Source organism: Thamnophis sirtalis, unplaced genomic scaffold (genome assembly GCF_051295495.1).
Source record: "Thamnophis sirtalis isolate CommonGarterSnake01/CBP01778 unplaced genomic scaffold, rThaSir2_p1.2 scaffold_1, whole genome shotgun sequence".
In the NCBI taxonomy this organism is placed as follows: domain Eukaryota; kingdom Metazoa; phylum Chordata; class Lepidosauria; order Squamata; family Natricidae; genus Thamnophis; species Thamnophis sirtalis.
Window position 1 is genome coordinate 80,168,818 of NW_028261381.1, and position 12,631 is coordinate 80,181,448.

General features: G+C 33.6%; 1 protein-coding gene across 5 annotated transcripts in view; it reads left to right on the top strand.

Moving 5' to 3' along the window:
- Positions 1-12,631, top strand: part of ABCC8 (ATP binding cassette subfamily C member 8) — a 60,734-nt gene that overhangs the window by 20,969 nt on the left and 27,134 nt on the right. For 3 of the 5 annotated variants that reach the window (XM_087717232.1, XM_087717205.1, XM_087717227.1), the window contains 9 exons: positions 3,195-3,235; positions 4,305-4,450; positions 5,828-5,933; positions 6,687-6,797; positions 8,393-8,468; positions 8,695-8,800; positions 9,182-9,217; positions 9,513-9,548; positions 12,255-12,353. In XM_087717232.1, coding sequence (XP_087573358.1) covers positions 3,195-3,235; positions 4,305-4,450; positions 5,828-5,933; positions 6,687-6,797; positions 8,393-8,468; positions 8,695-8,800; positions 9,182-9,217; positions 9,513-9,548; positions 12,255-12,353 — 757 coding nt within the window. The remainder of the gene's footprint in view (positions 1-3,194; positions 3,236-4,304; positions 4,451-5,827; positions 5,934-6,686; positions 6,798-8,392; positions 8,469-8,694; positions 8,801-9,181; positions 9,218-9,512; positions 9,549-12,254; positions 12,354-12,631) is intronic. The other 2 variants (XM_087717215.1, XM_087717222.1) reach the window with 2 other exon arrangements.

A 12,631-nucleotide genomic window follows, 5' to 3' on the forward strand; every position in this document is an offset into this window, starting at 1 on the left:
AAAATAACAGATGGCCTGCTGAGGCTTGAGACAGCCAATTGTTAAATTTTCTGGAATGTTGTGTTATATAATATCAGTCTGATACTGATTTTATAGGCTTATTTACCAAGAATTAACTTCCATTTAGTCCTTACTCCTGGATATAGAATTGGTCTCAAAACAGTGTATGTGTATTAGAAGTAAAATAAACCACAATATTAACTGTAATTATGCAATTAATACCAGGGCAGTATTTTAAGTGTTTCATAGTAAGAAAGATTATTACTGTGGCATCTGTAAATAAATGCAGTGGATTGAAATCATTAAAACTTATTATAAGTGAAACATTTGATAACAAATAGGAGTTATTCACTAATCTCCAAAATGATAAATAGTATGTCACCCAATCTGTTTTTAAGCAACTAAAAACAGTAAGCAGGGGCAAGGAAAAAGGCCCTGGGAAATTTTTCAAATTTGGCTGTACTTAAGGTAATTAACTTTACCCTTTAACACTAGAAAGCTGCTTATGTTTTCCTTAGTTCCTATGAGATCTTATTTATCAGGCTAAATGTTCATCATGAAAGATGTCTCTTGAGATGGAGCTACACTGGCCTATGATAATAAGCAACCAAATGCACAAAACATATGGCACATTGGCAATACTTATTATCATAAGTACTTTAACTCATTTTCTTTTCTCTAGGGAATAAACAATCTTGATCTTTTTCTTTCAAAATTAATCTGCTTGAAGAACATTACTGCAGAACAAAATTTATCCACTTGCTTCCCTCCAGATGTCTGTGAATTACCAGGAACACATTTTCTTATTTAGAACATGCTTTCATAAGAGATCACTATGGGAAATGAGGGAGGGATGTCCATTCACCCATCCTTCCATCCATCATCTCTTGTTTTGTTACCTATGATTAAACAAATGTGGAATGCAAAAGTCTCTACAACTTCTAGGTGATAATAAAATAATACACAAGACTCTTTCTGGTGCCATCTAATGATTGTCCTGATTTTTGTAGCTCAGATCTGTACATCTACTTAGTCAGACAAGTCATGATTCTTTTTCACTAACCTGTGCTAGTTCAGTTTACCTGCCACCAAATCCATCCTAAAAGCTGGCTTTTGGCTAGTGGAAGAAATTGGAAGAAAAGGGAGCCCATAAGATGAGATCTTGAGACCACTACATTAAAACATAAGACATAAAACAAAATGCATAGAAACCAAACAAACTTTATGGCTTAACATGATGTGGGAAGCCAGCCAAAAAATAGCGTGTGCTAATGAATTGTTTTAAATGTTAGAATTATCAATCCAAATAACTCTTAAGGTATATTTTAATGTATTAATAGAGATAATGAATTGTCATTGGCACATAGGATGTGGGACATTTAACCCAGGGGTGGGTTGCTGCTGGTTTTACTACCGATTCGCAACCCGCGTGTGCGCTGTTCAATGTAAATTGTAAACTGCGCAAGTGCAGTTACTAAAAACCAAAATAGTAGCAGCCCAGTGGCAGCAAGGGAACTGGTTCAGGGGTATGACAGGCCTGAGTTGCTGCTGGGTCTGTGACCCAGGCCAGAATTCCACTACCAGTTCGGCTGAACTGGGCCGAACCAGGAGCAACCCACCTCTGATTTAACCTTCCAGCTCTGAGCTTAATGAAAATAACACTTGCACTTAGACTTATATATACCTCCCCATATTGCTTTACAGCACTCTCTTTGCAGTTTACAATGTCAACATATAGCCACCAATAATATGGATCTTCATTTTACCAACCTTGGAAGGATGGAAGGCCCATTAGGATGGAACTCCAGGCTGTGGGCAGAGTTTGCCTGCAATACTGCATTGTAACCACTACATCACCAGTCTTTGTATTTGCATTTATCTTAGAAAAAAGTGGAAGGGAGGGAGGGGGAGGGAGAGAGAGAGATCAATATATTAAGGAACAGTGTTTTATGACGTTGCATATCTAATCCTAGCCAATTCAGTTTATTGAACAAGCCATTGTTAAGCAAACCATAGTTAAGATAGCATGTGACCCCTGTCAAAGAATCTTGTACTTTTTACAGGCTTATGGACACCCTATAAAATTACAAAGATGGCTGTCCATCTCTACAGGATACATACTAAACTGCCTGAAATGAAATAACACATTAAATCCGTGTAGTTCTGTATTGCTGACACTGAAGCCATCTTCCAGAACTCGGGGGAGAAATCAGGTCGACTTATAGATGCCAAGAAATGAATCTCAGATTTTTTGCTTTAAAACATGTATTTTATAATGAACATTCTTTGTCCTCCCTCCAAATTTATGTTTAATTAAGCCCAGACAGTTTATCTGTAGCTTATTTTATTCAATTTTGAAATATTTGAAATATTTCCTGTTTGGCTGCTGCAATAAGATTGCAGTGTGAACCAGGAAACTGAAAGGAATATGAGTATCCTACTTCTGAAATATATTGAACAATTTGACAGTTATTACTTGTTAAAATTAGGAAGAAATTTTGGCAACATAAATAATAAACCGTAATATTACTGTAACAGAATATATTTTCATGACCATCTGCAAAGAAGACTCAGAACAGTAGGGAATCCATTTGCCTAGACACAGAGAAGAAACCAGTATTGTACATCAAATCTACCCAGAAAGTCCCTGGAAATTGCTAGTCATTATTTTCTTGCTATCATTCATGGTACAGAAGCACTATCAGAACTGTGATGAATATAGCCTGGATTCCCAGGAAGGAGGGAATGCATTCCAGAGGAGTAAGAGACAACTCAATTCAGATGGTTTGTGTGAGATAAAGAGAGTGAAAATTGCTTCTCCATTAGAGTTTTCAGACTATATCCTTTATGGGGGTGGTAGTCTGCTTTAGTTTGGCAAGATTTTGTCTGTAGGTGAGGATCAGTAAAGAAATCTGCTTGGAACAATCACAATATGTCTTTCTTTGAATAATACAGTACAATATCAATGTATTGTAGCTATTATATCTGACTAAAAAACAAGTAATCTAAGAGAAAAAGGATAACCATCATTTATATTGGGCGGAATGTCTGTAATTATTGGCGTAATTTTTCTTACACTGCATTTTGTTATAGCAATTAGTACTCTTCTAAAGTAAATAAAATGCATGAGAATGAAAGAGATTTAGATACAAAAGTGTGTAAATGTAATAAGAAAAAAAATATTTTCCCTACAGTTTTCATGAATGCAGCAATACCAATTGCAGCTGTTCTTATAGTAAGTATAAACATTTATATTAAAATGCAATCTTTAAAGAAAAAAATAGAGAAAGATACACATTTTTAGTAATGAATGTGTTGATTCTGCCTTTGCTGACTTTAAATTACTATGAGGAGATCTGGGTCCATAAAATTTGTTCATGCTATAGGAAGGAAGGAAGACACCAAATTTCAGCAATTACTCTTCCCAATAGCTACTAGGGGAAAAAAAGCTTTGCAGAGAGATAAGAAACATAGGAACAACATGAAAGATTATACTAAGGACTGCAATAAAAGATGAAATATAAATTTTAAAAGGTCAGTGTAAATCACTGGCCTTTCCCATTGCAGATGCACCTAAGGATTTTAAGATGATGCTGAACTGAAACTCAGCATCTTCCAGAAACAGTACTGGTTTGGAGCTAGGGTGGATTATGTTCTCAATGCACTGGCTGACAGAATGATAGATGGGTTAAAAAAAAAGAGTAGCAACTACTTTATATTTTTTCAAAAGCTATAGAAAATCATATTGAATAGTAAGTTTGGTTTTGTTATTCTTGAATCTCTTGACAGTAACTGATTCTGTCTACTACATATAGGACAGAATCCAGCCCATTCTCATTGCCATCTTCCTTTGGGTAGAACTTTCTTTTGAAAGTAGTCCAGTAATCAAATACAATTAATTGTCTTAAATGGGGCAAATTCAGGTACTTTTCAAGTCACAACTCATGGGCTTAACTCTACATTCAGAGAAGCTTCTTTGATCTATTTTATTTACTTAATCTGTATGGCACCTATTCCAAGTTGTTCTGGGCAACTAATATTAACAAACATCACCAAGTGACAACCCCCACAAAAGAGTATGCAAGCACACCCGTAAAATAAATAAATAAAGGAAAAATGGTATACATATACATAAGAGGTCTATTTGTAGTTGTATATAAATTTTGATCCATAGTTCTATAAGAATAACAGTTCTGCTGATCTTTTGGATTTTTGAAATTCAGTAAAAAAAATCTGACTGAAAATATGTCTTTAATAGATATATGGTCTGAAGTAATGTGTTTTGTTTTTGTTTTTCTAATAAGACATTTGTTGTCCATACCCATCTCTTTGTCAATGCTGACTTTTCTCCTTCGGTGGCCTTTGCAACGCTCTCCCTTTTCCACATCCTTGTGACACCCCTGTTCCTACTCTCCAGTGTGGTTAGATCCACTGTTAAAGCTCTTGTAAGGTAAGGTTTCATGAGTGAACTCCCCCAAAAGCTAAGACACTTGGTTTAAAATAGTCACCTCCATTGCCTTGGATTTATTTAGGATTTATTTAGGATATCATTTTGTATAATAGTGTTATCATAGATTTTAAAATGTGTTAAATGTTTATGATAATATGTGAGAAAATCTTAATTGTATTTTCTCATCCCATTCTGTTTTGCACACACAACTACATTCTATCACACAGTTCATCTCTGATTACTGTTTAATAAGTCTTATATGATTACCACAAATCCACATTAATTCAGTAAGAATTTTACAGCTCAAACTGTGAATACGCATCCTTTTAGAAGTTTGGGCTTTAATGCCTTCTATGATATAACATGTGTGCAGAATCTGCTGCTTTTGTACTTCATCCTTTGCCTTCATAAAAAAATGTCAAGAAACTGAAAATTATCACTTAGTATTAATGTACTTTTAAATGTCTTTACCTATATGTAAGTACGTAATAGATGTAACTAGTGTCTTCTCAGGCACCTTTTCTCTGTTATGCTCAGAATCAATTTGACTAGACTTTAAGATCTATGCAGATTATTGAAAAAGAGACACCCCTTATCTATGGACAAGGCAATATGGAGATTTCAACATAACATTTTATTATGGACTCACCATATTTCCTGAATTTATTATATGTTCAGACACTGTTATCTCCTGTTTGTATCTCTTATGGGGTTTTTTTTTCATCCTTCCTACTATCAGAAGGCATAATGTACTTTTCAGTACTTTTTTTAAGGTCCTTGGTGCTCTCTGAGCTTGGTTGTTTTCTTGCAGAAGTTCCATTCCCAAACTATGTAACATCCTCAATGATAGCTAGTGCTGATCTAATATCTTACACATACATGTTATAAATATTCTAATAAATAATCAATAGCAGACATGAAGCCATCAAAATTTCAAGATTATACTCCAAGTATAATGAAGTAATGAAGTTTTTTTGCTCATGATTTCGACAATAATTAGAATCCCACAGCTTTGTTCCAAAATATATTTGGTGGATACAGTTATTCTCCATAGAAACTGAAACCCAGCCTAATCAAACAATACCTAAACATACCTATAAAAGCCCTAAAAACTGACATGCAAAGTATAAATAGAAAGTCCTAATAACAAGCTAGCTTAATATTCTTATTCAGATTCCTAAAAGGGCGGTATGTATTTGTGATCATTTCAGTGCATTATTATGCATCCTTATCCAATCAAAATGGAATCCTTATCTGTCCAGGGCTGGACCTCAAAATGGGATCAAGGGCTGCAGTTTCCTAAAGTAATGAACACTGTTGTTGTATGCAGCAGTGGTATAATTTGTTTAGCTTGTTACCATTCTTCTCTTTTCATAGTGTCCAAAAGTTAAATGAATTTCTCTCGAGTGAAGAAATTGCAGAAGAGCATGATAGATGTTCTGAGCCAAGAAGCCCAGACAACCACAGCAAATATCAAAGTCTTGTAAGTGTCATTTTAATTTGATTGGGAAACTGGCAACATCCCATTCTTAAATCTTTGCTAGTACAGTAATGCCAATAACTGTCACTTTCCTTGTAATTAATAGCCACAGTAGTAAAATTTAACATCTACTTATTGTAGATTACATGGTGACTGATCTTTGTTTAAAGCCAGCAGAGGATGATGAGACAGTTTTCTGGTAGGAACTGCCAGCTGCATTGTGAAACAATTGCAGGGGGGGGGGGGGGAATCCAATCCTTATCAGAATGGTTGGGATGCATCTCAGTCAACAGTGCTATATAAAGGCATGCAGAATCCCCTGGAACAGGATTAAATACCCAGCAGTAGTATAGATCCAAGATAATTCACAACTGCATGCTTAGAAAATTATCTCATGGATCATGTTGCACCATAGTCTGAATTAAGTAGTGGGTTTAAGTAGTCAAAGTATCTTGTTTCAGTTATTTTGCTAAGTCACGAACCATGGTTTGCATCCAGAAAAAGTTGAGATGATCTTTTGCACTATGCTATCATAAATAAAACCTCATTATGGCTTAGTACATTATTTAAACCCACCCAAAACTGACCAAGTCCATTCACCTCTGCCTATTCTCAACCCAAACATTCATGGTAGAAACCACCTTTTCTTCTCTTAGGGAAGGAGTACATCTACTAGGAAACTAGCTCATTGTCCGTTGCTGGCATCTGCATTTATGTCCCCACTCACCATGTTTCTGTCTTCCTGGTCTTGCACAGACCCTCAAAGTTGTTAATCGTAAGAGACCTGCCAGAGAGGACTGGAACAATTACAACTCTCCTGTAAGAAGATCTGTTAGCAGCACAGAAGCAGATGATTTTTGTGTAAAGGTGATAATAAGGTCACTCTTTCTAATTATGTTGTTTCTAATAAGTACAAAAGTTCTAGTATTATAGTCCCAAACTGAGAATACAATCCAAATTTATCTCCTGCAGTAGAGGACTACCAATTTTTTTCTTGTTAACAGAGAAAATAGACAACAATTTTGGCAATACGATTATCAGATTGGAAGATAGGCCTCTTGGAGGAGCATGGATTAATTTCTAGGAGAGAGAAAATGGTAGTTTCCACATAGCTTTATTAACCCTAATTTGTTGATCGCATCACAATTTATATTCACATATCACACCATGCCATAAAACAATGAGGCTCAATAACCAAAATCAAGCAAATCAAAATATAGCTTAGCATAATGTATAAACCTAGCCATTTACTCTTTCCACTCTGTTAAGTTTCAGGCTTAAATTATGCTAGGGCAGGTGTAGCATCTGTAGTAATCTTCATGTCAATTTTATTAAGAAAGAATAAAGGCCTCTGAGCAGATTCATTATGCATTCTTCCTCACATTAAGTATGTACTGAGAGTCCCCATGTATCAGGGGCTAGAATAAAAGACTTCTATGGAAACAATGGTGTCTCCACACATATCTCAACCATTTTTTTAAAAATAAACACAAAGTTGTTCTCTATCTGGTATGATAACTAGAAGATGGATTATAGGGCTGCATGTCCTCCACCTTTTGTATTAACTTCCACTTACTAACCTCTGTTTCTTAATCTGATTTTATTTTATATGAATAAAATAAATGTGGCTAATTGTAAAATTTATTTCTCCAACAGTCTATGAGGATAATTGTCTATAGAAAGTAGAAATAGAATTTAATTGCTACATATATAATTATTTTTATTCTGTGCTCAATATTGAATCAGCCTATATGCATTTTTATGTTTAGCATTGCTCTCAGTTATGCTGCATAATTTTATTAATTGTTAAAAATAAACAATGCTTAGTTCAAATGAATTTATCCCGAGGAGTATATAGAATTGGTTTTCAGACCTAAACACTTTACAGAAAAAAAAGCTAATCTGAGTTAATTTAATGTACTTCCAGTAAACAAATAATACTTAGAGACACATTATTCTTATAACATGATAGTTCTGTACATGAAGAAAGGAACACTAAAGTCTCATAGGAAGAGTTATGGGATTTTGATTGTTTATTTCTTTTTTGCATAGAGTCCTTCGGGATTGGGCGGCACACAAATCTATTAAAATTGCAAAATTGCAAAAAAAAATTAAAAAATTAAAAACCAAAATGCAAATTAATCCAGAGAGAAATATACTGATGAAATAGAGAAAGATTTATTTGATCTATTTCATTTATTTGATCTTGTATCATGCATTCTATGATATTGCAATAGAAATTTAAAACTGCTTCTTTTGATTGAATTGGAAAAGTTTGGGAAGCAGGTCATAGACCAGATAAGGACATTCTCTATTCTGTTATCTATGAACCAGGTTCCCCCCTCCATTTAACAGTTGCCTATTATCAATACTTTTAAAAGAGAAATTTTAAAAGGGAAAATACGTATGATGTTTTGTAACAACATAGATAGTTTATTTTCTTGTTGCTCTTGCAACCATAGGTCACGAATGGGTTTTTCACATGGACGCCAGAAGGAGTTCCAACTTTATCCAGCGTTGATATTCGAATTCCTCAAGGTATTAATGCATCTATTACAATGATTAGGATTTGCAAATGTTCCTAATCAAGCACTATGCAATAATAAATGCCTGAGCATAAAACAGAAACAAGAGTACATGTGCATGAGAAAAAATGGTCCATTTAATGGTCCATTAAAAAATCAGTTACCTAATTGCTCTCTGGACTGGGGTGAATGTAAGTCAACATTTCAAGAACAATAGATTTTTTTTTCTATTATTGCAGGTCAGTTAACAATGATTGTGGGACAAGTAGGCTGTGGTAAATCATCTCTCTTGTTAGGAATACTTGGAGAGATGCAGAAGATATCTGGAAATGTGATCTGGAACAGGTAATTTTAGTCTATCCTTTTAGTTGCTGTTTAGCTTTTTGTTTAAGGTACAGGCCTGTCATGTCGTTAATATATATGAATTATATTACTAGAGCATGAATTCTGAAATGTATTGATGCTGCATATAGTTGCTAACTGTAGAATCAACATGTGTCTGTGTGGGTCACAGCCACCTACACATTTTTTGTATCATTGTACTTGTAACTGAGAAGATTGATCACACTGCAGTAAATTTGTGTCTAATTGAAAAAAAAACACCCATTTGCCTTCAAACGGTGAAATATATAAAGTTGCTTTAGTGTGTCAGATAAAATAGGATAAGGTCATGTTGTGGAGGAAATGTTATAATCATTTTTTCTTCTGTTATTTCTGATATTACAGCAACATTCCTGACAGTGAGACGGGGGAAGATGTTAGGTATGATAATTCATTTGATTCTGTCATACAACGCAAAGAAACAAAAACATCTAATCTGATAGATGGGGGTTTTTTAAAGAAAAAAAATCAAAGTATCAGAAAAAATTGTATAGGATATTTCGATGAGAATGTTTTGATGCTTGGGATGACCCATCGCAGTGACTTAAATCCAGAATGAATTGTTGTATATCACAAGTCTATGAATGTTGGTCATATTCATTTACTTTTAAAAATCAAGCATTTCTAATGAGTTGCATTAGAAAAACTACTAAGTTACTGTGTACCTGTTTTGCAGCTCTGACATGGAAACAACTATTGAAATGGAGTCCAGGTACAGTATTTTTTAAAACAGTGTTAAAAAACTTGTAAAAGCTTCGGTCAACAAAGCAGTTTCATTATGCTTTAATAGTAAGATCAAAGATCAAGATTGTAATATCTTTTATGTGCTTTCTGTATAGTGTTATGTCAAAAGAGAGAGAAATCCCTAAATATCCAATATGTTTATGCAAAAGTCTAGATAATTTCTACTAACTTTGTAAAGTGAGAAATTCTGCTTTATAGAGAATCTGCATTTTATCATTATAATTCTCTGATGTGCAAAAATTAGAACAACCAATATACTATATTACTAGAATAATACTATCTGGTGCTTCTATGATTCTTTGAAAAAATACTTTCTGTCTACACTGCTAAGATTTTACATTTAACACTGAGTGTCACTCAGATTTTGCTGCAGTTGACTGACATTTCTCTGAAGCTAGTTAGAAAAAGGAGAAAAAGACAAAGAATATATATCAAGACAAAAAGGCATTATTGACTAAATTATATTCTCAATGGTTGAGATATGAAAATCAGAGAAGAACTGTATCATGACTAAAGGTACAACATAATTGCTAAATTGTGCATAATTTGGATAATTGCTAAATTATGCATAATTCAGGAAAATGGCATAGCGAATAAATGTTTCTGCTCATTAAGATGTCAGAGTCCATCTGTATCATACAGTATCTGTATGATTATCAATGAAAGTCATAAGTTGAACTCAAGGATATAAGCATTCATAATGATTCATATGAGTTGAAAATGTCCATTAACAGTATTTTTTGAAAGAAAAGGTTTTCTTCCAGATTTGAGACAATCTAACCACAGATGTCATCTTTTATATTGAATTAATATGGTGCTACATAATGTAGAATGATTCACACAATTGTTCAGAGGAATTAATAAATTAAGTTTCTTTTACTATTGAAATGCCAAACTGTGACTTCTTCCAGGAAGGTATGGCAAACTCAAGATAGCTTTGCAAAAGTGGAGCTTATGACCACAGCAAAGATCAAAGAAACAACAAAAAGCTAAATGAGATTTTGATCTTAGAAAGTTATAAATGGACTAAGCATCTGGATAAAATTGGAATATTGAAACTTTTATACTGTGATAATATTTTGGAGTTATTTTTAAAGAACAAACAGCTTCTCATGGGAAATTGATTCTGTTTTGTATTTTACAAGACAAAACAAAGATAAGCAATTTGATAATTTAAATAATTTAAAACTGGACACTAGAGGGAACTAAGATTTTAGGTAAAGAATTACAACTCTGAAATGTTGCAAGACATTATAACAATAAAAATACTGAAGGAAACTTTTAAGGAATAGAATAAGAAAATAGTAACTACGTACAATATCATCAATGTCAGTAATAATGTCTGTTTCTATAGATAAAGGTTCCCCTCGCACATAAGTGCTAGTCATTCCCAACTCTAGGGGGTGGTGCTCAACTCCATTTCAAAGCCAAAGAGCCAGCACTGTCAGAAGACGTCTCTGTGATGTCTAAATGTTTCTATGGATACACTATGTCAAAAGTTATTTAAGAAATGACAAATGTTGAACAAATTTTATTTGGCAAGCTAGAGATGGTATCAAAAGTGGATTTACAACTGATCGACCAACATAATGACTTAGAAAAAGATGTTTCATTGGCTACATAAAAGAAACTGACTGAATTTAAAATTTAAAAATGAAATGCAAATGACAAACCAAGAAAGTGATCATATTTTTTCCTTCTGGGTTCACAAAAATGGCTTATTAAAGCCTTGAAGAACTCTCTGTGGTGGAATAAAGAAAAATGAAGAGCTATTAATCCTATGTCAATATTTCAATGAACTAAAGATTAAGACTATTAAAAGTAAAAGAAAGAAATAAAAGTTGGTTTAATGGATCAAGGTTGTTACTTCTGGCAATCTTTTGTTAACATTCTGGTGACATCAGAACAGTAACGACGATGTTTTGTGGATTTGTTTATACTGTAGATAAGAGATGGGTTATGGGATAAAGACATAAATGTTTGCAACTTTAGAAGTGATGAAGAGTCACTAAATTTGTTTATATTTGCTGTGATGAAGATTCGAAATCACATTTTTATTTCTTTTCTGTTTATTATATACTTACTTTTTTCTTTCTTCTCGTTTGTCTTGCACTTTCTATTCCTCCTTCCTATTCTTTTTTCTCTAAGTTTAGTTTGTATAAGATTTTACTATTATAATCAAAATACTTAATAAAAATGATATATGTGAACTAAATTGACATCAAAGTAATCTCACTACAACTTTGCATATATTTAAGGTGAACAAATTTGCAAAGAATAACTTAACTGATAATGCACTTATCAATTAATGACAATATTCTTTTTTTATGAACTCCTTTTTTATCACGCTGTAATCCTTCAATTCAGGGTAGACTCAGGACGACAGGGTGAACAGGTGTTTATTGGCAGGCGGCCCTTCCTGACACCACACAGAGTTCTCGGTATTTTTTTTCTTGCACTCTAGGAGATAAATATCTGCCACTACCTAAGATTAAACTCTCAACCTTCCAAGTGGGAGGTGAGCATCTTCACCATAGGCCACCACATCACTCACACCTTTTTTTGAATGAACAATAGGAAATATTAACTTGTCTTTGAAAGAATTATTTTTGAAAGTAAATAGACATCGTACATAGAAACACATGGATGAGTTCTCTTATTTTATTTTTTTCAGAAAAAGAGGGCCAGTGGCATATGCTTCTCAGAAACCATGGTTGTTAAATGCCACTGTGGAAGAAAATATCACTTTTGAAAGCCCCTTCAATAAACAAAGGTAATGTATTTAAGAGCCAGTTAAAACTCATTATCATCCTGTCAGTAAACATTTCTGCTGATGCTGACAATGTTATTTTCGTAGCTACAAGGAACAAATGTTGAGTTGTTGTATCAGATAGTTACCTTTCAACTATGTAATGTTCTAAAGCATCAATCCATATTGATTGGGGATCTCTTTTTTCTTGAAAAGTCTCCCAAATAATGTATTTTTACAACCTGGAAAATTACCTATAAAGTAAGTAACATTTGAGTACATTTCAGCACTAGATACTTTTT